We start from the raw sequence: 26,503 nt of genomic DNA, 5'->3' as shown, positions 1-26,503 counted from the left end.
ACAGAGCACCGGGTCAGGAATAGCGGTGAGCAGTAGCGGTCCGTTTTCTTTGTTCTCTATCTTTAATTTACAGTGCTGCACAATATGTTGTTGCTGTACATACAGTATACATGTTAATAATAATTATAATACTGGGCGTCTTTGGCGCTGCATGTTGTATCTCCATGTTGTATCTCCATGATGAAAACATTGGTTTATTACATGAAGCTGTATTTTCCTGTCCATGTGCACAATTTGTTGTTGAAACTCTTATCTGGGAAATTAAAATGGTCTTAAAGGCAAAAACTGCAGTGTCTATATTTAAAGCCAAAGTTTCTAAAGGGAATCTATCCGGATGCACATAAACATGTGCAGAACTTGCCTAATTCCCTGGATATTCCATGGGTTAAAAAGTTAGGTTAAAGTTGGGCAAATCCAAGCCTTAAGGAGCAAAAGTATGGACTTGGGAGGTCAGGCAAGGCAAATGCTGACTCATCTGTGCTTAAAGGATCAGTAATACTAGAAATGGAAAATGATTTGGTTGACTGGACATACTATTTATTTCTCCTCTGCTCAAGAACTAATGTTTGTCTTTGTCTGTTGCTTTGTTTTTATGGCTAATATCTGGCAAGGTTTATTCTTCACCAGCATTTTTTTGCCTGTCGTGAAACGCCCAAATATTCTACCATCCCATAACATTTTCTTTTGTAGGTGCCCCCCTGCTACCTCCGCTTACCCTGTGTCTATCAGAGCAGCTTTGCAAGTGACATCACACATGGGGGTGGGTTTTGATAGGCTGGGGCCCTCTTTACATTCATCCTATCTGAGCTTTGCTCTGCCCTCAAACATGGCGTCACTCACAGAGCTGCTCTGCTTGAAGCCATGCTGGAAAGGGAATCATTTTTAATTCCCCCAGTTACACTCAAGTGCTTTACACCAAGTAAGGTATCTTATATAAATATGCTGAGACACCAGGAGATTAAGTGCCTTGTCCAGGGTGTCTAGGAGTTGCTGCGGCTAATCGAACCAGGGTCTCTAGCATGAGATCCCACACAGGTGATTAACACAGGTTAATATTCGGGGGCACCTGGGAAAGGTAAGCGAGATGAAGGTGCTGCTCTCATTTTCTCTGGGCCCTTTCTTCCCTTTCTGCGGCCCCTTTGTCCCCCTTTCGGCAGCCCCTTTGTCCCCCTTTCGGCGGCCCCTTTGTCCCCCTTTCGGCGGCCCCTTTGTCCCCCCTTTCGGCGGCCCCTTTGTCCCCCCCCTTTCGGCGGCCCCTTTGTCCCCCCCCTTTCGGCGGCCCCTTTGTCCCCCCCCTTTCGGCGGCCCCTTTGTCCCCCCCCTTTCGGCGGCCCCTTTGTCCCCCCCTTTCGGCGGCCCCTTTGTCCCCCCCCTTTCGGCGGCCCCTTTGTCCCCCCCTTTCGGCGGCCCCTTTGTCCCCCCTTTCGGCGGCCCCTTTGTCCCCCCTTTCGGCGGCCCCTTTGTCCCCCTTTCGGCGGCCCCTTTGTCCCCCTTTCGGCGGCCCCTTATATATACAAAACTTTACTTTGCATTTATTATAATTTCTTTTTTTTTTTTTAAAAAAAAAAAGGGCATTAGTTTGGGCAGTCTCTCCTTTTCAAAAGCCGCAGGTGGCGGGGGAGGATCTAGTCCACGGATTGAAAACAAGCTTCAGGAGATTTTTAAACAAGTTAGGGACCGCCGTATGGGGGGGGGGGGTTTACCTTGATGTGGTATGGTGGCTTATCAGCTTTATGATCATAACTTTGTAACTAAAAACCCTGTTTTTCTTTTTTTAAATACATTCACTTGCATATTCATTGAATTATTTAGACGGGATTATTGTACTTAAATATGTTTTTATATGGCCTTAAGGTGGCCATAGACGCAAAGATCCGCTCGTTTGGCGACATCGCCAAATGAGCGGATCTTTCCCCGATATGCCATTAACGAGCATGGCTATATCGGGGGTAATCTGAACGTTCGGCCATATGGCAAAACAATCCGATTACGATGCGCAATGGGCTCCGGTGGGATCGGTCGGGTCAAAATCAAACCTGTCCCATCTACCAAACGACTGATCTCCGCCGGAAGAAATATGTTGGCACTCTCCACACACAATCCGAAAATTGTACGATAGGATCTGTGCGTCTACGGCCAGCTTTAGGAGTGCACACACAACCCTCCTTTTTTGTACCTGGATATGAATGCGGCCCAGCTTGAACCGCCAATCCAGGAAACGTCATGTTGCAATGTCACGCACAGAGAGTGTATGTACGCCATCGCTAATTGTGTGCATGTGTGCTTTCAATTCTATATGGGGTGTGTGGCTTCCTAGAGCAGCAAAAGCGGTAAACAAGTGAGCTTTCGATTAGTTACAACTTCAGGTAACCATTCTTCAGTGGTGTCGGCCGCTATGCTAGATATATGCAGCGCCTACATTTGTGAGCAACTCTTTTCAGGAATTGGAACCAAATTATCTGATGAGCACCCTGAGAATTCACAGAGAATTGCAACTTCCATTCAACCAGATAGTTTCTCAAACACAATGTCAAAAATCCCACTAGATTTATGATACACTTTTACAATAAAATAAATCAAAAGTTAGTTTGTGTGTATTTCGAGTGTGGCCCCAGAACATTTTTCTTTTTCCAATGTGGCCCAGGAAAGCCAAAAGGTTGGACATCCCTGATTTAAGGGGTTTCTTGTATCTCCAAAGATAGAAATATTGCAAGCTAAAGTTTACCTTGTTTTTTTCATCTCCTATTGCTACAAAACACTTACAAGATTGTGCAAGTTTTTGACCTATTTTGGGAACTTGTTTTGATGTGTTGGTGTTTTTTTTTTTGTTTTTTTTTTATGAAGAAGCGTTTGTCGTGGGCAGGTTTTCTGAATAATTTCCTTTGCATCTGGAAATGGATGAAGGCGGCCAAAGGGATCCGATTCTAGTGATTCATTGTGACCGTGTACAAAGTGCTTTCATTCAGACCTTTTGCCGGTGTATGGAACGTCTCCTGATGTATAAATTCATACAGCATTAGCCTGGGCCTCTCTGTTTGTGTTGTGGCTGGGAATTGATAGAATCCTTGGCTGCGCGACTGAACGAGCCACACTTTGTGCTTATTGCATTTTCCACTTTTCATTTTGGTCTCCCTCGGCTCCCGTCAGTCTGCTAATTAATCCTGGCTTCTGAATTCCGCATTGATGTAAACACTGGGTTTCATAATGCATCTGAGACAGAGAACTCTACTGTATCCGCTATAATGGACATATGTTAAGGGGCATTTTTGATCAAGTAGTGGTGGTCGCCATTCTTGCCACGCTTTGAAGGCTCTCTTCCACTGAGATCATTAAGGAAGGGTGATTGTCTCATTAAAATTCCCGTATTCAACATTGTCTAAACAAAGAATAGCTAAACCATCTGATTGGGCCTCTCTCTACAAGCAAGGGAACATATATACCCCTCTTTACACAAGCTTATTCAGTTGGGCTTATGTGGATAGCACTATTTGAGCTTATAACCGAATTAGCAAAAAAGGACTTTTCAACGACATCTGAAAGAATGGAAATGCCGGAGCTCACCCAGCGGGTGCTCTCATGAGGTTTCAGTAACTGAGGAAGGGTATAGGGGCACGAAACACCTATGTTTTTTCACACCCTCTGCCAGTTTGAGGTCTCTTTGTGTGTTTTAATAAAGCCGCATTGGTTTTGCATTTGAGCAAAAAAAAGGATGTTTTCCCTTTAAACTAGCCATGCGCAAGCCTATATTGCGCTCCAACTTGGCTAGTTCCGACCATGATGAAAACATTAGCCTTCCTGGTCATTAGGGCCCAGCTAGATTTTCACTGGCCTGTGCAGAAAATCCATTCTGTTCAGCGATTGCAGTCTAATGATGTGTGGGTCAACAAAAAGTCAACCCAAATCCGCCCACCCCCAACCTGCAATTCACCTGTATTATAGACACCACCCAACCTGCTCCATCTGATGTCAAGTAGGGGGAGAAGTGGAGCAGAAGTGCATCTGTAAGTACAGTTTGCTGGAGGTGGAGCTGGGCATAGTATGGTCCGTAGAGAACTCGCCAGAGTAGAGCAGTGGCCCAGGTGCTCTAGGCCCTCAGGGGGTTGGTCAATCCATATAGAACAATAGAAGGTATAGGGCACCCTGGAACCAACACGCAGATCAGACAAAAAAAAAAAAATATTTAAGTATAAAAAAATCTTTATTTAGACCATCATTTCAAGCCATATGTGTTTCATGTACATCTAACATTGACACAAGTGCCCTATACCTTCAGAAACACTGTCCATATCAGATGGACATAAACGCGTAAAGCTTGAAATAATGGTCTAAATAAAGATTTTTTTCTACTTTTTAACAAACATTTTTTGTGGTTTGATCTGCATGTTTGTTCGAGTGCCCTATACCTTCTATTGTTCTATATAGTATGGTCATGGTTGCAGAGGTAGGAGTTCAGCCGGAACCTATCCACAAACCTCGTGTGGGTGTTAGGCCAAATTCGCCCCTCCCATGTTTTTTCGGGGCAACCCACACAGTACCATTGCAGTCCTCTCCTTACAGCCTTTCCCCAATGTGATCCCATCTTTGGTTCAAGGACCTAGTGATTCCCTTAACCTGGTCTGGTCCAACTTGAGTGACTGATTAGAGATTGTACTTTTGTTTTGCTAGAACTTCATGGAAGGGACTTAGACAACATGCCAACACTTCCAAATTAAGACATTAGGAACCTTTGCCAGTTGGTCATTCAGTGGCATCCTCAAGGACTGGTATTTGCATTAATTATTTTTTTTAATTTTGCTGAATTTTTTCCGCATTGCCCTTGGACAGCGTGGCATCACTTCAAATTTTAGCTTCTTGAAGCTTTTCTACTTGGTGCGGGGGAATGTTAGTCCTTATTAAAATGTGTTGAGTTGATCCAAAAAATCCTAATATGAAGTTTGCAGATAAAAATGTGTCAAAATTGCAGTCTGATATTTACTGTTTAAAACCCATAACGCCATGGATAATTACAGGATAATTACAGGGGGCGATTTAACCATAATGCCGAAAAACACATCGGGTGAAAGTGCCTCTTCTTCCATAGGGGTGACCTTAGGCAATGCCAAAGAGAGATACAGGTATGGGACCTGTTATCCAGAATGCTGGGGGTAATGGATGTTACCTTAACTTGGATCTTCATATTTTAAGTCTACTAGAAAATCATGTAAACATTAAATAAACCCATTAGGCTGGTTTTGCTTCCAATAGATTAAAGGGGTTGTTCACCTTCAAACAACTAGTTGCTTTCAGATAGATCACCAGAAATAACAACTTTTTCCAATTACTTTCAATTACTTTCTATTTTCTATGTGTCACCGGTTTTCTAATATTCAAGTGTAAAGTGTCATTTTTCTGGCAGGGGGGTCGCCGACCCTGTAAACTTTTTTTTAAAATGATACATTTAGTTGATACATTTCTTATCTTTGTCCCTGCTGAGCAGAATCTCTGGGTTTCATTACAAGGAGCTGTTAGAATTGATACAATAGTTGCTAATACTCCAGAGATGCTCCTGAGAAATGTATCAACTAAATGTTGCAAAATTGTAACTGTTTAGAGTCTGCATCTGAATTACTGAGCTGCCAGACGCAAACACCAGAGACGGGCATTAAACTTTATACTTAGATTTTGGAAAAATAGTAAAAAAAATATAAAGTAATTGCTTTCTGGGGAACAATCTAAAAAACTAAACTGAAAAGTGTTTGGAAGGTGAACAACCCCTTTAATTATATCTTCGTTTCGATTAAAGGGACAGTGACAACAAAAAATGAAAGTGTTTTAAAGTAATAAAAATATTATGTAGTGTGCCCTGCACTGGTAAAACTGGTTTGTTTGCTTCAGAAACACTACTATAGTTTATATAAACAAGCTGCTGTGTAGCAATAGTGGAAATTGAAAAAAGTCTATATGGCACAGGTTAAATAGTAGATAAAACCATTATGTTCTACAGAGCTTATCTGCTGTGTAACCTGAGCCTTTTCTCCTTGGAATGGCTGCCCCCATTGCTACACAGCAGCTTATTTATATAAACAATAGTAGTGTTTCTGAAGCAAATACAGTGGTTAACCAGTGCAGGGCAACACGGCATTATATTCAGGCCCGGATTTGTGGAAAGGCCACCTAGGCCCAGGCCTAGGGCGGCAGGATTTTAGGGGGGCGGCATGATGCCAAACCACACCCACTTTGTTTCAAAAACACTGGGGATGCGCTGGAGATACAATATTTTTTTAAATTTCCCCATTGATTATGAAAATTTGCACTAATAAAGGGGAGCGGACAGGGGCGATGAACGGCAGTGGGCCTAGGGGCGCCCTCTATGTAAATCCGGCCCTGATTATATTTGTATTACTTTAAAACTCTTTCATTTTTTCATGTTACTATTCCTTTAAAATTTACAAGGGCCGCAACATCAACAGACTCTCCCCCCCCCACAATTTTCCTTTTTTATTATTATAGAGAAAAAAAGAAATCTGCATTATTTGATTATAATGTCTGTCTTTGAAAGACAATTTGGAGTTTTTTTTTTTTTTTTTTCGGATTTCCGGATAATGGATTCTATACCTGTACCTAGTTATTGGGTTTACTGGCTGCTATGTGACAAGGCAAGCCACTCCACTTTTTTTCTTTGTCAGCTGCAGTTTCAGAATCATTAAAAAAAAAAAATCTTGACTGTGTACATGCGCACTTTAAATTCCTGCTCTTAATTGCTAAATAATGACACTTTCAGACGAATGAAAAGCCTGGGCAATTCTAATATTTCTTGTCTTTTGTTAATGAATTGCCTTTGAAAAAATTCCCATTGTATTTGGCACATTCAGCATTGCACATCGCCAACTTTGCCTCTACTTACTTTGGCCCTCGATTATTTACTGTCATTTGTTATGTTGCGTTTGGCACCTTTTTTTTCGAGGGACAGTTGGGTTTTCTAACAATGTAGCCTTGTACTTCTTAACACATTGTTTTCTTTGTTTTTGAACCAGTCAACTTAAAGGACCAGTAACATCAAAAAAAATTGTTAGTATACATAGAAAAAAAAAAACACCATGACAAATTAAACTTTAAAATCGCAAAGCCTTTATAAGCCTTACTTCCGCTCCTCTTCAGAAAAGGTGACAGGGTGCCCATCCATTGCGCGGCACTCTATTTCGCCTCCCTGGCTATCTCCTATTAGGAAGGCAGGGAGGAGAAATCGAGTGCCGCACGATGGATCGTCTGATCGCTTTCTGAAGAAGAGCCCAAGCGGAGTTTCGTTAAGTTATTTCTTAATAAAGACTTTGTGATTTTAAAGTTTAATTTGTCTTGGTGGTTTTTTTTTTTTTTTTTTGATGTTACTGGTCCTTTAAAACCCTTATGAAGGACAAAGGTCTGGAGGCAGGGAAATGTAAAACGTGTGGGGAAAGGAACTAATGCATCTTCAGCAGCTTCACTTGACCATGAACTCTTGAGTCCTTTGTTGGTCGCACACAATGCACAAAATCCAAACAAAATCATGTGGCTTTACAGCTCTGGACAACTGCACGCAACTGGTGATGCAATAGTTTGTAGTTTTTTCATTTAATATGCCGATGACGGTTTGCATTTGGTTATGGATTCTGTGCATCCCCAATTTTATATTTAGCTACATGATTGGCTAACAGATTGTCATTTAGGGTCATTTGATCATAGGAAAGAATGCCCTGGTGCTAACAGAATATGTGTGTGTGTAGATTCGTGATGGTCGAATTTGTCCCATTTTGCTTTGGCGAAAAATTTGCGAAACACGAATTTTGACGCCAAGTCAATGTTCGTCTGAATAATGCTGACGCGCAACGGTTTTGATGTGAGCAACTTTTCCGACGCACGTCCAAAAATTTTTGAAAAGCTGTTGCACAAACAGGGTCTTACAAAAGAAGTTTCCACACTTTATTTAACCAACCGACATATCGACTCTCACAGTCTTTGATCTGCCCGACCTGTGGTTTTGGGCCGGGATGCACATCGCTAGCCCCTATGAGGACTGGCAGCCTACAGGAGGCTCTGTTTGGCACTACACCTGGTTTTTATGCAAACAAAACTGCAGTGGGAGCCACTGGTTGGGGATCACTGTTGCAGGTGTTTTTTAGGGCTTCTCTGTTGATGTACCCTCGGCCATTTTTTTGGAATAAGTTTCCTTGACTCTCCTTAGGTCTATTGTGTTTTATGTCCTTCACAAATGCCGATTAGAATTCCCAATTTATTGACCCTTTAAATGGACTACAGGGTCAGCCTAGAAGTTAGAACTGCCGTTAAAGGGGAAGGAAACCTAGTCGGCGCAAACCCCCCGCTCCCCCTCCCCTGTGTTGCCCCCCCTCCCCTGTGTTGCCCCCCCTCCTCCCCCCTGGCCTACCCGTCCCGCTGGGCAAATGCCCCTAACTTGTTACTTACCTTTCTGCGCAGGTCCAGTCCAGGGAGTTCAGAAGACATCTTCTTCCACGCGATCTTCTTCCTGCTGTGAACGGCATTTTGGCGCATGCGCAGTAGGATCATTTCGCCGGTACGGATCTACTGCGCATGCGTCAAAAGTCACGCACATGTGCAGTAGATTGTACCGGCGAAATGATCCTCCTGCGCATGCGCCGTTCAAAGCAGGAAGAAGATCGCGTGGAAGAAGATCTCGTCTGTGAACTCCCTGGACTGGACCTGCGCAGAAGGGTAAGTAACAAGTTAGGGGCATTTGCCCAGCGGGACGGGTAGGCCAGGGGGGAGGAGGGAGGGGGGCAACACAGGGGAGGGGGGGCGGGGGGTTTGCGCCGACTAGGTTTCCTTCCCCTTTAAGGGCCGTCTCCAACAAAGCAAGCACTTGTAACTGCAGACACACACCCATTGAATACTCGATCGCTTGGAAATAATAATGAGCAATACATAAAGATGAGAGGGAGTATTTAGAGGCTCATGGTGGCATCCTCTTTTCATTTCTGTCTTTGGCTATCAAACGGCTGTGCTCTCTTATCATGTATCCCATTCCTTTTGCCTAAATAAATTATGTCTACTCATCTTTGGATACTTTGTGCCCCTCCCACTCTTTTCTCCCCTTAACACACCCTTTATATTTGTTTTTCTTTATTTTTTAGGTCCCCATGTGGAATGAACGTTCCATGTGTCGTAGGTATGAATGAAGTGGCCTGGCAGGAGAGCAGAGGAATAATGCATGCAAGCAGTGGTCAGGAAGCCCTTGGGGTTGGAGTAGGGATGGTCCCATCTGGAGTGTCGTCGGCTCGCGGAAATAACCCACATGCCATGCCTCCGGGTGCTCCCAGTGCCCAAGTGCCGATGAGCGGCCGTTCTCAGGATGATGCAACGGTGGGATATTTCTTCCAGAGGCAGGCTGGAGAACAGCTCAACGGCTACTCCAATAAGCACCGCTGGCCAACAGGAGATGGCATAGATGCTGCGGTATGTAACTCTTCTCTGGGGAATCCAGGAGCTCATTACACTGGCTGGGAGTATTGTATTGCTTGACTTAAAGGAGAACAAAACCCTAAAAATTAATGGCTAAAATGCCATATTTTATATGCTGAACTTAGTGCACCAGCCTAAAGTTTCAGCTTGTCAATAGCAGCAATGATCCAGGACTTCAAACTTGTCACAGGGGGTCACCATCTTGGAAAGTGTCTGTGACACTCACATGCTCAGTGGACTCTGAGCAGCTGTTGAGAAGCTAAGCTTAGGGGTCGTCACTAATTATCCATCAGAAAATGAGATTGGTCTGTAATATAAGCTGATGCTACAGGGCTGATTATTAAATTCTGATGCTAATTGCACTGGTTTCTGTGCTGCCATGTAGTAATTATCTGTATTAATTACTAATCAGCCTTATATTGTGACATTTCTATTCTATGTGTACTGTATATTGTGAGTGGCTCCCTAAGCTCAGTAAGTGACAGCAGCACAGAGCATGTGCAGTGAATCAGCAGAAAAGAAGATTGGGAGCTACTGGGGCATCTTTGGAGACACAGATCTTTACTGCTAAAGACATCATGTACAACATTTCTAGCTACTTCTTTGGTTAAGTTTTAGTTCTCCTTTAAAAGATCACTCTAGCATGTTGTATATATTCTAAGTATAGCAAGTTCCCTGTTACGAGTATCTTCTCTTCTTCTTGCCATGTCCTTATCTGCCCTGCCCGGGACTGTTAACAGCATTCTGTCTCTCCGCACTCGTTTAGTATAGTTGAAATACATTTTAAGGTCATTGCACAGACTGTTTACCTCTGCCTTTTTTTAAAGACATTCTCCAATTACTAGCCTTGTGGCTATTTGCTCAGCATGCAGACTACACATTTATCTATGGATCTGGCTTTACATAGATTAATTTACATCTTTTTTTATAGTAGTAGCTGCCGAAGTTTGCTCCTTGTTCCTGCCTTTTAAAGGGTTGGTTCACTTTTAGTTCGTAGAATGGCCAATTCTAATCAACCTTTCCATTGGTCTTCATTATTTTTTATATTTTTTTGTGTCATAGTTTTGTCTTCTGACTCTTTCCGACTCTCAAATAGGGGTCACTGACCCCCATCTAAAAGCAAATGCTCTGTAAGGTTATAAATGTATTGTTATTGCTGCTTTTTATTACCCATCAATCTATTCAGGCCTCTCCTATTCATGTCCCTGTCTCTTATTCAGATTAATGCATGGTTGCCAGAGTAGTTTGTACCCTAGCAACCTGATGGCTGAAATTGCAAACTGGAGAGCTGCTGAATTAAAGCAAAATAACTAAAAAACCACAAATAATAAAAAAAAAATGAAAACCAATTGCAAATTGTTTCAGAATATCACTCTACATCATACTAAAAGTTTTTTTAAATTTAAAGCTGAACAGCCACTTTAAGGACCTCCTATATTTCTTCTGTATGCAAGTTCTTGTGCTTTGGATCTTACAATTTAAGTACTGGGATGTATAGTTCATACATAACCATCACCCAACTGTGCCCCTTTGCCACAAAGGACAAACCAGGTAGTCTGTCTCTGTTAGGGATGCACCGAATCCAGGATTTGGTTTGGGTTTCGGCCTTTTTCAGCAGAATTTGGATCTGGCCGGATTCCAGTGCCTGACCGAATCCTAATTTGCATATGCAAATTAGAGGTGGGAAGGGAAATCACGCGACTTTACATCACAAAACAAGGAAGTAAAAAAATATTTTTCCACTTTTTCCTTTCCCACCCCTAATTTGCACTGGAGGCATGCTCTCCGGATGGGGCAAACTATATATATATATATATCTATATATATATATCTATATATCTATATATATATATATATATATATATATATATATATATATATATATATATATATATATATATATATATATATATATATATATATATATATATATATATATATATATATATATATATATATATATATATATATATATATATTTTTTTAGGGATTCACTGAATCCAGGATTCGGTTTGGGATTTGGCCTTTTTCAGCAGGATAATAATGAAAACCAATTGAAAAGTTGCTTAGAATTCGTCATTCTATAACATCCTAAAAGTTACTTTAAAGATGAACCACCCCTTTAAGGTAACTTTTAGTATGTTATAGAAATTTTCAATTGGTATTTATTTTTTATAGTTTTATATTTATCTTTATATTCATTTGCCTTTTTCTTCTGTCTCTGTGCAGATTTCAAATGGGAGTTTTATTACTTTTTATTACTGATCCTTCTATTCAGACTCTCTCCTATTCATATTCCAGTCTCTTATTCAAATCAATGAATGGTTGCCAGGGTAATTTGGACCCTAGTTACCAGATTGCTTACAATGCAAATTTAGGAGCTGCTGAAAAAGCCAAATAACTCAAAAACCTTTAAATAACTAAAAATGAAAACCAATGGCAAATTGTCTCAGTATAACACTCTCTACATCATATTAAAAGTTATCTCAAAGGTGAACAACCCCTTTAAGGAGGTTGATGCTCTCATGAATAAAAAACATTGGGACACCAAACACTTGCACCCATAAACCTGATTAGCTATTACTGCAATGTTTGGCTCCAGTCCCTAATGACCGTGTTGCACTTGATACAGGCAGTTTAGGGCTGGCAAGTCACACATTCTGCACCGTAGGGATTTTGTTTCCACTATCCCAGTAACAATATTGCAACATGTAACAGTGTCGCCAATCATCCTCATTGCTTTTCTAGTTCATTCGTAACGGCAACTGAACAAGTGAGTGTTTAGGGGTTTGTTAGTGCGCGCGGTGTTTTATTATGTACTTATATCCGTAATACTCTGTGTATACATACAGGTATGGCTAAGCAGCGCGCTTCCCATTGTTATTTAGATGGTTGAAAAGGCAGGTGCATATTGGCAGGGGCTGCTGCAGTTTTCCCTGATGGACCCGAACAGTGACACCCCAGGATTCGGCCGAATCCTTGTGTTTCGCTGAACCAAATCCTAATTTGCATAGGCAAATTAGGGATGGGAAGGGAAATCCCAAAACGAGGAAGTAAAACATGTTTTTTGCCACTTTTTCCCTTCATTCCCTAATTTGCATATGCAAATTCTAGTTCGGTATTCAACCAAATCTGTATTCAACCAAGGCTGCTGTTTTTCCTTCTCAATGTATCTGAATGTGTCTCAGTGGGACATGGGTTTTTACTATTGAGTGTTGTTCTTAGATCTACCAGGCAGCTGTTATCTTGTGTTAGGGAGCTGTTATCTGGTTACCTTCTCATTGTTCTTTTGTTTGGCTGCTGGGGGAAAAAGGGAGGGGGGATGATATCACTCTAACTTGCAGTACAGCAGTAAAGAGTGATTGAGGTTTATCAGAGCACAAGTCACATGACTTGGGGCAGCTGGGAAATTGACAATATGTCTAGCCCCATGTCAGATTTCAAAATTGAATATAAAAAAATCTCTTTGCTCTTTTGAGAAATGGATTTCAATGTAGAATTCTGCTGGAGCAGCACTATTAACTGATTCATTTTGAAAAAAAATTTTTTTCCCATGACAGTATCCCTTTAAGGATTTGAGGATTCGGCCGAATCCCAAATAGTGGATTCGGTGCATCCCTAAATATTTGTATTGTCTGGTAGATATAGTTAATGCTTCATTTCCAAGCAATCTGGCTGTGCATCTCTTTGTTGCTAAACTACTGCTCTCAACATACACTGAGTAGTCCAGCAGCAGCTGGAGGGCTGCAGAATTGGCACCTGAAACTACCTACACCGGAGGACACAGTGGGACTCGTTTAAAAACATTTGGCAAATTTAGATCTGGGCAGTAACCTGTGGCAACCAATCTAAGGTTTGCTTTCATTGTTCTACCTGCAGCTGACTAAAAAAAGGCAGTCGCTATTTGGTTGCTATGGGTTACTGCCCAGGTGCAAATTTGCCCAGTGTTTATAAATGAGCCCCAGTTTCTTTGTATGATGGCAGCTGAGGGAAATCTTATTTGTGAAAAAGATCTGCAAGATGATCATGTTTATTCAATTACTTCTGTGTAGTGATGGGCGAATTTCTGCCCGTTTCGCTTTGACAAAATTTAGCGAAACTGGCGTTAAAGTAAATGGACGTCTGAATAGTGTTGACGTGCGGTGGTGTTGACGCGAGCGACTTTTCGGACATGCGTCCAAAATTTTTCTCTGGAGTTTCAGAAATTTATTCGCCCGTGGCGAAACGCGCCAGGCAAATTTATTCACCCATTAATACTTCTGTGCTTCATGTATATGTGTATATGTTATATCTTCTCTTTAAACCCCATCATAGAGAGAATGTTTATTTAAATGGCAAGTAAAGCATACTTACACTTCTATCTGTACAGGTATAGGGCCTGTTATCCTGAATACTCGAGACCTGGGGCTTTCTGGATAAGGGGTCTTTGCATAATTTGGATCACCGTTCTGTTAAAAAAAATAATTTTAATATTAATTTAACCCAATAGGATTGTTTGCTTCTAATAAGGATAATTATATCTTAGTTGGGATCAAGTACAAGGCACTGTTTTTTTACAAAGCAAAAGGAAATAATTTTTAAAAATCTGAGTAAAGTACAGGTATGGGACCTGTTATCCAGAATGCTCGGGACCTGGGGCTTTCCGTAATTTGGATCTTCATACCTTAAGGCTACTAGAAAATCATGTAAATATTAAATAAACCCAATAGGCTGGTTTTGCTTCCAATAAGGATTAATTATATCTCAGTTGGGATCAAGTACAAGCTACTGTTTTATTATTATTACAGAGAAAAAGCAAATCGTTTTAAAAAAATTTGGATAAGGAGTCTATGGGAAATGGCCATTCCACAATTTGGAACTTTCTGGATAACAGATCCCATACCTTTACTTAGAATGGTGACTGTAGGCAACGGGCTTTCCCATAATTCTGAGATTTTTTGATAACTGGTTTCTAGATAACTGATCCCATACTGTAGTGTAGGCTTTCTTTGGGCCTCCGTATTTTTTAAAGGGGTGTTCATCTTTCGATTAACTGTTAGTATGATGTAGACCGTGATATTCTGAGATGATTTGCAATTGGTTTTCATTGGTTTTTGCGTTATTTAGCTTTTTATTCAGCAGCTCTCCAGTTTGCAATTTCAGCAGTCTGGTTGCTAAGGTCCACATTACCCTAGCAACCATGTATTGATTTGAATAAGAGACTAGAATATGAACTGTAGAGGCCTGAATAGAAAGATGAGTAATACAAATAAATATGTAACCTTCCAGAGCATTTGTTTTCAAGATGGGGTCAGTGACCCATTTGAAAGCTGGAAGAAGAAGAGAAATAATTAAAAAAAACTATAAAAGATAAATAATGAAAACTAATTGGGAGGTTGCTTAGAATTAGGCATTGTATAACATGCTAAAAGTTAACCTAAAGGTGAACCAGCCCTTCAACTTCAACTCCCAGCTGTGGGGTGATGCTGGGAGTTGTTAGTGACTGCAGGGAGAGAGAGTATTCTGTGCTTAGGACATGGGATCCTGGGGATGAGTTGGTGCAAATGAAGTGTAACTGATTCACCTCTGTTTGCAGGTGAGGTCTGTGGATGAAATGAATCATGACTTCCAGGCTCTTGCATTAGAATCTCGTGGAATGGGCGAGGTATGTGTTTATCTTTCTCTTCCAAATTATTCACATTATTCAGTAGCAGTTTCCTTGTACATCAACTCACCTACTGTGTATCCTGTGCTTGAATGGCTGCCCCCATGGTTACACAGTAGCTTGTTTATATAAACTATAGTAGTACTTATCTGTTATCTACTGTGTATTCTGTGCTTGAATGGCTGCCCCCATGGCTACACAGCAGCTTGTTTATATAAACTATAGTAGTACTTATCTGTTATCTACTGTGTATCCTGTGCTTGAATGGCTGCGCACTATGGCTGCACAGCAGATTGTTTATATAAACTATAGTTGTGTTTCTAAAATATACACATTGGTTTTCCTAGTGCAGGGCAACAGTACATTATATTGTCATTCCTTTAACACGCTCATTTTTTGCTGTTGGAGTCCCAACTGGCTCATTTATGTGCATAAAGAGTGAAACAGAGGGCTTGCTCACCAAACATGGCCGTCTGTACTCATTACGAGCCTTCCTTCAACTTTTTTTGGTGTTACTTTAAGTTCTCAAGATGGCTGCCTGCACAAGGAGCTCTCTCCCAGTATAGATATCCTATCTCTTGCTACAGGCATTTTATGGGCATATAAAATAAGGGATGCAGCAAGTCCACTATTTGGGATTCGGCCGAATCCTTTGTGAAAGATTTGGCCGAATACGAACCGAATCTTAATTTGCATATGCAGATTAGGGCTGTGAAAGGAAAAAGTGGAATTTCTTTTTACGTCTTTGTTTTGTGATGAAAAGTCACATGATTTTCCTTCCCACCCCTAATTTTCATATGCAAATTAGTTTGGATTTGGTTTGATCAAGCACAAGGATTCGGCTGAATCAGAATCCTGCTGAAAAAGGCCAAATCCCGAACCGAATCCTGGATTCGGTGAATCCGAGCATGCCCCCAGTGGGGAAAACTAATTCTTATGATTGGTGTCCTGTAATGAGCGTTTGGTTTCCCATCTGATACTAGGGTTTGAGTGGTAGTTTTTTTTTTTTTTTGTAATAATCCTTTTTTTTCTTCCATTTACTCTGTTTTAAGCTTTTACCAGCCAAAAAGTTTTGGGAACACGAAGACCCTGCAAAAGATGGACAGAAAGGGATGTTCCTCGCTGATGAATGGAGAGAAAATACATGGGGGGCCTCTCGTAAGTTCTTTATCCAAAACAAATACATTTAACAGATATAGTCTATTTCATTGCCAAAAATGGGCACCAAACTGCTACGGCACAAACCTGTTGCGGTGAAAGGACTGCCTCCCATGCAGGGCCGAATATAAAATTTTGGGGCCACTAACATCTTATTTATATGGGGCCCCATACCTTTACACAAGAACACGGTACCAACATTTTTGGCCACACTCCTTGTGTGCGCTGCGTGAAAAGCAACTACAGTAGAACCCCCATTTTTCGTTTTTCTGGGGTCCAGAAAAAAATGGTGTGAAATCTGGGAAATGTATTACGCATAATATATAGGGAGGGACCATAAAACAACAATGTAAAATGATGGAAAACTTAAAATCAGGGGATGTCAAATTGAGGTTCCATTTTATAACTATAGAAATAACAGGCCCTGCAACTGCTGGGGGCCCCGTAGGCCTGATAAGCAGCTGCAATATATGTTTATGGAAACTGTAGTGTTCCTAGAGTTTAGGGATCCAATGATCTTGCTGTAGGGCCGATTACTAGTCATTCCACTGCTGGAAAGCACATGTAGGAGATCATCATTCAGTAAATAGATCTCAATATAAACAGCTGACTCTATAAAAAAAAAAAGTTCATATAAATAGTTACATTAATTAATGTGCTGCTCAGTCTGTTCCTTGGTGGTCAGTGGAATTAGCTTTATTTAAATTCATTGGGATCAGTGGAATTTGAAGTTTAAACCTACCCACCTGCCCCGCTGCTCTGCTTGCTAAGTAATACGTTTCTATAAAAGTAACACAAGTTTTCCCGTAACTTGAATTGCGTCCCGAGCATGAATTGCGTCCATTTATAGGGACCCATAAATCTACTGTGGACCCCTATAACTGGTCATTTGACTACTGAAAAGTTTGTGCAGGAGATGATCCCAATGAAACAGCCGACGGTACTCTAAAATAAGTTTGTGTAAATAGATGTTAATAGGTCAGTTCATTGGGGTGGAGGGGGGGGGGAAATCTGTGGAATTGAATTCATTGGTGGTCAATGGAGTTGTGCCTGCCGGTCCCAGTAAAACGTCTGTCATTGGTAGATACATAGTAAGTTAAGATGAAAAAAGACACACGTCCATCAAGTTCAACCTCTATTTTAGCCTAACTGATAGTTGAATTATGTCCGCTTCCAAGCAGGTAAGGGCAGTGTTTGTACTTATGTACATGGTCAGCGCTTTAACGGAACTTTATACATAACTTACACCGTTTACGTAACTTTTGCTACATGGCCGGGCCTCCCTTCTGATCCAGATTTCATCGGATTTTCATCAGTCCCCCCAGATGCTGACCCCGCGCCCGTGTCACTGGATCACACCAAACAACTATAAAGCATTGTAACACGTCTGGCTTTGAAGAAACAGTTGTTTTATTATCTCGCCAAGTTCTCCATTTTAGCCTTTTAGTTCACATGGGTTTCATTTGTTGTAGCAAAGCATTTTTATTAGCGATGCACCAAATCTACTATTTTGGATTCGGCCGAACCCCCAAATCCTTCGTGAAAGATTCGGCCGAATACCGACCGAATCCAAACCCTAATTTGCATATGCAAATTAGGGATGGCAAGGGAAAACACGTTTTACTTACTTTTACCTTATTTTCTGACAAAAAGTCACGCGATTTCCCTCCCCGCCTATAATTTGCATATGCAAATTCGGATTCGGTTCAGCTGGGCAGAAGGATTCGGCCGAATCCAAATCCTGCTGAAAAAGTCCGAATCCCGAACCGAATCCTGGATTCAGTGTATCCCTAATTTATATGTTGGGTTGCACTGAATTCAGGATTTGGTTCAGAATCCGGACAGGTTTTGGCCTTTTTCAGCAGGATTCTGATTCCGGATTCTGAGTCCTCATGCCTGGCCCAATGGAATCCTTATTTGCAAATGCACTTTAAGTGCAGGAAGGGAAATCACGTAACTTTTTGTCACAAAACAAGGAAGCAAAATAAGTAGTTATTCCACTTTTCCCCTTCTCATTCCTAATTTTCATATGCAAATTAGGATTTGGTTCATTATTTGGCCGAATCTTTCTTTCATGATGGATTCAGCCAAATCCCACATAGTGCATTTGTTGCATCCCTAATTATATGTAATTTTTTTTTAACCCTTTGGGGTATATTTATCAAAGAGTGAAGTTAGAGATCGCCACAGTCCTCTAGAGTGAAATTCCGCCACTCTCCATTCATTTCTATGGGGTTTTTAAAAGAGTATTTATCAATGGGTGAAAGTTCATCTTAATAAATACGCCTTTCAAAATCCCATAGATATAAATGGAGAGTGACGGACTGTGTGGGTAACTTCACTCTTTGATGAATACCCTTTTGCGTTGCCCCACCGTCGATGTTCGCAGAGCTCTGTGCGGTTTCAATATGTGATTCTCTGCTTTACAGACCATTCCATGTCCCAGCCGATTATGGTGCAGAGGAGACCCGGACAAGGCTTTCATGGGAACCACGATGTCACTTCTGTTCTGTCGCCTCGTTCAGAGAGTGGTGGTCTCGGAGTGAGCATGGTAGAATATGTCTTGAGTTCCTCCCCTGCTGATAAACTTGATCCACGATTCAGAAAAGGAGTGTTTGTGAGTATCTTTCTGTCGTTGGGGACAGAAACTTGTGTATTTTCAGCGCCAAAATAAGACTAATAATTCAAACACCTTCCAAGGGAAAAACTTGAATAAGACCCACTAGGAAGTTGCTAACTAGTTAGAAAGTTAACTTTAAAGGAGTGGTTCACCTTACAGAATGGGCAATTCTAAGAATCTATTTTTATAGTTTTTGAATGATTTGCCTTCTTCTGACACATTCCAGCTCTCAAATGGGGGTCACTGGCCCCATCTAAAAAACAAATGCTCTTCAAGGCTACACATGTATTGTTATTGCTTCTTTTTATTACTTATCTTTCTATTCAGACCCTTTCCTATTCATATTCCAGTCTTTTATCCAAATAAGTTCATGGTTGCTAGGGTAATTTGGACTCTAGCAACCAGTGTTGAAATTGCAAACTGGAGAGCTGCTGAATAAAAAGCGAACTCAAAAACCGCAAATAATATAAAATGAAAACCAATTGCAAATTGTCTCAGAATATCACTCTCTACATGTTACTAAAAGTTACATTTAAAGGTGAACAACCCCTTTAAAGGGGAACTCTTGCTTCCCAACCAAATTTGAGAGAGGCCCAACATAACACAGGAACCCCTAATATACACTTCACCATTACCTGTTTCTTCAAAAAGTATGAATAAATGCCATTTTCTATGCTGAAATTCAGCTGTTTAATAGTTCTTCTCTTTCTGTATCATTTAAAATCCTGGCAGGGAAGGAGGGACTAAACACTGATGTTACAAATTGTAACAACTTCTCCACAGCTTACAGACAGCATGCAGGAACTACATAACCCACAATGCATTGCACTGTGATGTTCTGTTCCTTATTGAAATCACATGTGTAGGGAATTGTGGGGTTTGGAGGATGCAGGCTAAAGACAGATGGCTGTTGATACAAAGTAACAGTAGTCAGACAGCTCAGCAAAGTAGTCAGACAGATCAGCAGGAGAGTATGGGGCTAGACTTAGGGAACTGTCAGAAACCATTAAAAATCATGAAAAGTCTGCATATTTTATAAATGATGTATATAGCAAAGTTGCTTGAAATAGTTTACTTTTCAAAAGCTTAAGTTATGTTTTTGTGCAGTTCCCCTTAAGTGTATTACACATCTTCCTATGTTTATATAAATGCTAAAATATTCTTTAAATTCTTTTCTCTACTTCCATCATTTCTGCTGTGATGGTCTGTTGCCCCAACGTTTAGTACTGTAGAAATGGTTGCCATTCTAGAGCGGAGTTCCTGCAATTCTAGTGATATATGAGCACCATATTCCATATATAACTGATGTAGGATGGTGGCTGCTTCAGACAAGCAATAGGTGGCGCACCCCCTTACAATCGGGAACCGCACCCCCTTTGGAATCGGCTGTCTCACCCCCTTGCACTCAGGCGCATCTTCTCAATTCGTTTAATTCCTCTCTCCCCAGAGTGTCAGAGACTGTGAATTGGATGGACCAGAGAAAGGTGAACAGAAATGTAAGGCATCTCCCTTTGAAGAGGAAAAGAAACGTGACCTGATATCCGCTGACACAGACAACGTCTCCAAATTAAACGGTCGGGGACTGCCGAATGGCATCGAATCGGACTGCAAAGATTTTAAGTAAGCAAGAAATTAACTTTTATGTCTGCAATTGGCCTACAAGAAAATTGAGGTTAAAATTTTGTATTTTATTAGTAAACAAGCATTCTGGAGGCTTTGCTCTAGCTGCAAAGGAAAACACTACATAGCAGTGAGAGTGCTTGGTCCCTCCGTAGGCTTCCAGCACCAGGACACGTACTGTTGCATTACAGGGGTCAGGCAATCAACACTTTGTGTAGTAGTGGATCAGGCACTTCAAAGACCAATCATCCAGACAAGTTTATTTGGTACATAAGGACACTTACGCGTTTTGTATCATAAAGACACTTGATCATAGGCTGAATAATCCAATATCCGTATATATAAGGGGAGAGAGCCAATAGGCATTGAGAATACTGAAGCCTATCACATTAGATAACATAAGTAACCAACAGGGGATGGCCTTGGATATTACCTCACCAAAGTAGACCAGCCCCTAATGGTAGGGTTAAACGCCATCTTGGTGCTCTCGATGTCGAGGGCAATTCAAAACCACAAGAACTTTATAAATAAAATCACAATAATTTGCAATACATTTAGTAGAGACATTATACAATTAACACTTTGTGCACCTGTGCCCGATATCAAGGCATGTATTGCCCTGACGTATTCAGATAGAAAATAGATGGATCACTTGCTTTACAGGCTGTGCCAACAGCACAAACTAAAACTCACGCATCAATCATTTTCTCTCTGCTTCTTCTGATCCAGTCGGACTCCAGGAAGCCGTCAGGCTTCACCCACGGAAATAACGGAACGTATTGGCCCCAACTCTATCTCTGCTGAAGTTCTTGGACAACATCAGAACCCCATGAGCAACAAACCCTTATCAGATGAGTTCCCTTCCACTGAAAGCCAGAATTTGGATGGCATGGAACAGGTTGGCCTACACTCATTACAGTTTGACTATCCTGGTAATCAGATACAAATGGACTCAGCGGGAGCAGGTGTGGGCTTGTTTGACTACAATACTCAACAGCAGGTATTGCTATTATTTTGTTTTCTGCGCATGGTTACTTTCTGTATAGTGTAGAAAATGTTTTTGATTTCTATAGCTTTGAGTGTCGATGTTTCTTCTACTTCCCAGTAATATGTTCAAACTAATTTCTGGTTTGTTGGATCATAGCAACCAGGTAGTGGTTTGTATACCAGGCTAAGGGAGCAGAGCCTTGAAAAAGGGTACTACAATAATGGCAGTTGCTCGTCGGGTAATGATTCAGGGGGAATTGCAAAAGGTGGCAATTTTAACTTCATCTTAAAGGAGAAGGAAAGGCTAAAATTAAGTAAGCTTTATCAGAAAGGTCTATAAAAATACACCAGTAAACCCTCAAAGTAATGCTTCTCTGAGTCCTCTGTCAAAAGAAACCCCACATTTCTTTCCTTTTATTGTGTACACATGGGCTTCTGTATCAGACTTCCTGTTTTCAGCATAATCCTCCAGGGCTTGGGCTTGAGCATGCTCAGTTTGCTCCTCTCTCCCTCTTCCCTTCCATGATGTAATCTGAGCCCAGAGCTATGAGTGAGCAGGGAGAGACTCTGGCCTGAAGTGATGTCACACCAAGCGAATAGGGCAGCTGCTATCCTAAACAAACAGAGCTTCAGTATGGCAAAGCATTCTACTGAATAAATATAGTGTTCTAGCTTGTACGATTGTGGCTAATCTATTGGCAATAAACTTTTCCTTCTCCTTTAACCTGTAACTGTTCTTCCTACAGATGTTTCAGCGGCAAAATGCACTGACGGTTCAGCAACTAACAGCAGCTCAGCAGCAACAACAGCAATTTACCCTGGCAGCAGCTCAGCAACCTCATTTAGGTAAGATATCCTCTCAAAAGCAATTGGGGAATTTTGCTCTAAAGGTGGTTGTACCTGCCCAGATTTGTTTGGGAACTAACACAAATTTCAACCATACTTGCCTGGGCATGTGTCTCATTTCTTTTTAATAATAGACGGTATTTTACACATAAATCTTTGTGGCAAAAAAGTCTTATTGGTGTGGGTTTTTTTTTTTTTTTTATGGTTACATTTTTTTTAAGTAACCCTAAGGTATGGTTGTCCTCATTTTGTTGTCACTTTGGATTATAGATCTTTATAGAAGTATTGGGGTCTTATAGGGTCTGTTAGGGGTTCTTTTGTAAGGAAGCAACTTTACAGATATACAGTATATCAATGCAAGACATCTTGGCCTGCAGTTCCTGTGTCATGTTCCTCATGCTGAAAATTGATCTCTTTGTCTTCCAGCTGGCATGTTTTCTACGGGCTTGGCACCAGCTGCCTTTGTACCGAACCCCTACATCATCAGCGCAGGTCATCCAGGCGCAGACCCTTACACAACTCTAGCAGGTACGTGCAATTGCTTTGTGTAAGCTTCCGAGGCCCATTGGGGTTTCTGCCCCAGGGCCCCCCGTTAACATACTCTCAGTGGGCCCCCGTTGCCGCCTCGATCCCCTGGCCAGCCCCTTACCGGTAGCTCCCCTCCAGCTCACCTAGGCTTTGCCGATTGGGGAAGGGACTGCAGCAGGGGGGTAACCGCAGTACATACAGGTAGGAAGCAGCAGCTCTAAGCCAGTCTGACCCTGCTTTGTGTCATGAATCTGTTGTGATTGGTATCATACAGCCAGCAAGTTGTCGGTGTTGGTGTATAATAGATCTGGTTAGTGTTCTGGACAAGCACTAGTTGGTGCTATAAACAATTTCTAAGGGCATGAATATGTATGTGGGTATTCTCTTACATGTCTTAATTAGCATGTGTTAACTTGGCTCAAATTAATTTAAATTTTTAACTAGAATCGACACAAATCATGTCTTTGTGGGTTATATGTGGCTGCAGCGGTGCATCTGTTTATGCACCTAAAGGTACACGGGCCAATTAATGCAGCCGATGTCTGTCCTTTAGACCAATTCGGCAGCTTATCTGCCCATGTGTGGGGGCTCCCGACAGGTTCTCCCGATCAATATCAGGCCAAAAATTGGCCAGATATCGATCAGTCAAATTAGTTTTTTTGTACTATCCAGGACCGCATCGGCTAGTTGATGCAGTCCTGCGACCCGTCGGAGCCCATTCGTAGTATTGTAATCCGAACGTTCGGCCCCATCCGATATTGCCCAGCCATTAGTGGGCATATCGGGTTAAGATCCGCTCGTTTGGCGACCTTGCCAAACGAGTGGATCTTAGTGTATGGCCACCTTTACACCCCAGGTCAACTAGGGCAGGGGTAGGCAACCCACTGCTCCGGAGCCTCATGCGGCTCTTCATCCTGCTTGCTGCTGCTTGCGCTTGCGGCTTTGCCTGTCACGTCGTCTATACAGCCCTCGCACTTGCTGGAGACTTCTTGAGTCATCGGTAAGGTAACGGTCGGGAAGCCGCCAGCAGGTGCGAGGGCTGTATAGACGTGACTGGCAAGACTGAGCCGCAGCAAGATGATTCATCATGGTCCTTACCGTGGTCACACACTCAAGACAAGAGAGGGAAGATCAGCATGGAGGTTCAGAAAGTCACATTAAACAGATGAGAACACTAGCATTTAATAGGGCTATTCAGTGTTTAATTTATTTCAAAGTAGGCCTACACATACACACTGCACTTCTGTTTGTTGTATTCTGTTGTTGTAAAAAAAGGTTAAAACATTTAAAAAGTTTCTAAACTGTTATGTTTTGCGGCCCCAGACTATTTTTCTTTACTGGAAGAGGGGGGAAAATGGCTGTTTATGGTAAAGTTTGCTGACCCCTTCTTGTTAATATTCTAAATATCATTTTGCATTGGTTAGCATCCTTTTAAATGATGCAGTTCTACCCTATAGCAGCTGACATTTAAGCATAATGAAAAGTTGTACAGTAAAGGGGAAATATGGGGAAAATGAAAATTTAATCTAAGCTTCAGCATACTGAAGTAAGAAACTTGCAAATACAATCAATTAAATATTATTCATAGTTTCTGAAATAATAAAGTTTATCTTCACTATCCCTCTCTCCAGGATTCGTGGAGAGGCCACAAAGGGCGGCAAAATTTTAGGAGCAGCATGCCGTCTAGCTACATGCTAAAGTGTATGTGGAATGCAGCATTCCCCATCGATATGATGCGCAATTGCACTGGGAGGGGCAATGGTGCACTAGGACCCAGAGACCTCCGAGCACCCGGAAGAGAAATCCGGCGCTGCCTCTCTCAGTATCTTTCTCTTCATTCTCTCTTCATGCAGCAATTGGGTGTCAGATATTCATTGACCGATCCAATATATCTTATAGGGGGGGCTTCCTTTCCTAGCAGATGTATTAGAGCTCACTCAAATAACTGATTCCAGTAAAAACAAAATCTAACAAAATAACTGCCTTCTGAACAAATCCTGCCTGTCTGGTGATTTATCTGGTGATTTTAATAGAGTGAGCTCTAATACATCTTCTTGGCAAAATGAGCCCCCCTATAAGATATATTGGATCTAACTGTCAATGAATAACTGCCATTTCCATGCGTTCAACAGTGGTTTCGCGCACAGATATTGCTGCGGCGGCCATTTTGTTTCAGCCTCTGGGGGACTGAACACCGGAGTTACCGCTCCACACCTCTGGCAATAAGCGGACTTCTCTGCCTACACAATGTCCTGCCTACAGCTCCAGTCATACAGTGGGGTATTCTGCCTGGTTATTCACCTCCAGCAGGGTACACCCAGAACGGCTGTTCCTCCTTCACTGTGCCATTCTCCACAGGTTAGTGTTCAGCTAGACTTAAGGGCTACTACAAAAAAACGGAGTAGGCTCCATTTTCCCACTCCATTACTAGTCCATCTAATTTGTTAGCATGTCTGATGATCAAAGTGACAACCTCTTTCCCAGGGCAGCACCAACTGCCTCTGTTAGATATCTTGCCTGTGCCAAATGCCGCAAATGTTTGCCTTCTTGGCACAAGAATCCATTATGTACCAATTGTAAGCCTATTGACCGTGTTTCTGAATCCCCAGGAGCTATTATTCCTCAGGGAGACCAGACTACTCAAGGTGAATCCTCATCTAAGGGAGTAATTCCACAGCATGATCCCCCACCAACCAGGGACCCTTCTCCTCCAGAATGGGCGGCCCAACTTGCCACAGGGATTCCTAGATTAGCACAATCTAGGACAAACTATTGTCCTGACTTGAGAATCCCAAGGGAAAGGCCACAAAACGAAGACCTCTCATCTCCATCTGATGATGGCAGTGATTCTCCTCCCTGTATGTCTCTTATTCATCCCTTAGACTCAGAGGATGAAGGTGACCGATCCGAAGGCAAGCTTTTATCCAATTCTGACCAAGATGAGGAGTCCCTCAAACCCTCTTCAGATTCTGTGGATTCTCTAATTACTTCGGTTTTAGAGATTCTTCACCTTCAAGAACCAGAAGCGGCTGCCGAATCCTCTAAGACTCTCTTCAAGCGTCACAGTAAAACTTCTCCAGTTTTTCCTTCCCACTCCCTGCTTGATCAAATCATCCAACAGGAATGGGACAAACCTGAGAGGCGTTTTCAAACAAATCGCCGGTTTCAAAAGCTCTATCCCTTTCCAAATGATATCATAGAGAAATGGTCTCTTCCACCAGTTGTGGACGCACCAGTGTCCCGACTCTCCTAGAATACCGCTCTCACAGTCCCTGATGCCTCATCCTTTAAGGATTCCATGGACAAGAAGCTAGAGAGTCTTCTTCGCTCTCTTTTCTTGGCCTCGGGCACTTCTCTACGTCTGTTTTAGTGACAGCCTGGGTTAGCAGAGCCAACCAGTCCTGGTCCGATTCCCTGCTTGACACCATCGCCCCTTGGGTTCCTCGACAGGAGCCTTCACAACTGGCATCTCAGATTAAAGAGGCAAATAACTATATTTCCGAGGCCTCCTTGGACTCAGCCCAAGTAATTAGTAGATCCTTGGCCCTGGCAGTCGCAGCTCGCAGATCATCATGGATGAAACTATAGTCAGCCGACTTCTCTTCCAAAAAATCCCTGACCTCTATTCCCTTCAAGGGTAAAATTCGTTT

General features: G+C 41.9%; 1 protein-coding gene across 5 annotated transcripts in view; it reads left to right on the top strand.

Annotated features, from left to right (window-relative positions):
• The window catches only part of pum2.L (pumilio RNA binding family member 2 L homeolog), a 65,357-nt gene that overhangs the window by 9,171 nt on the left and 29,683 nt on the right, over window positions 1-26,503 (top strand). For 4 of the 5 annotated variants that reach the window (XM_018261595.2, XM_018261593.2, XM_041562046.1 and 1 more), the window contains 8 exons: window positions 9,123-9,444; window positions 15,026-15,094; window positions 16,147-16,252; window positions 18,682-18,869; window positions 20,320-20,492; window positions 21,222-21,492; window positions 22,226-22,325; window positions 22,752-22,853. In XM_018261595.2, the coding sequence (XP_018117084.1) occupies window positions 9,136-9,444; window positions 15,026-15,094; window positions 16,147-16,252; window positions 18,682-18,869; window positions 20,320-20,492; window positions 21,222-21,492; window positions 22,226-22,325; window positions 22,752-22,853 (1,318 nt within the window). In that variant the 5' untranslated portion in view covers window positions 9,123-9,135. 5 annotated transcript variants of the gene reach the window in all.

The sequence above is a fragment of the Xenopus laevis genome, chromosome 5L (assembly GCF_017654675.1).
Source record: "Xenopus laevis strain J_2021 chromosome 5L, Xenopus_laevis_v10.1, whole genome shotgun sequence".
In the NCBI taxonomy this organism is placed as follows: Eukaryota; Metazoa; Chordata; class Amphibia; order Anura; family Pipidae; genus Xenopus; species Xenopus laevis.
Note: the sequence above shows the minus strand (reverse complement) of the source record. Positions and strands in the feature narration are given on the sequence as shown.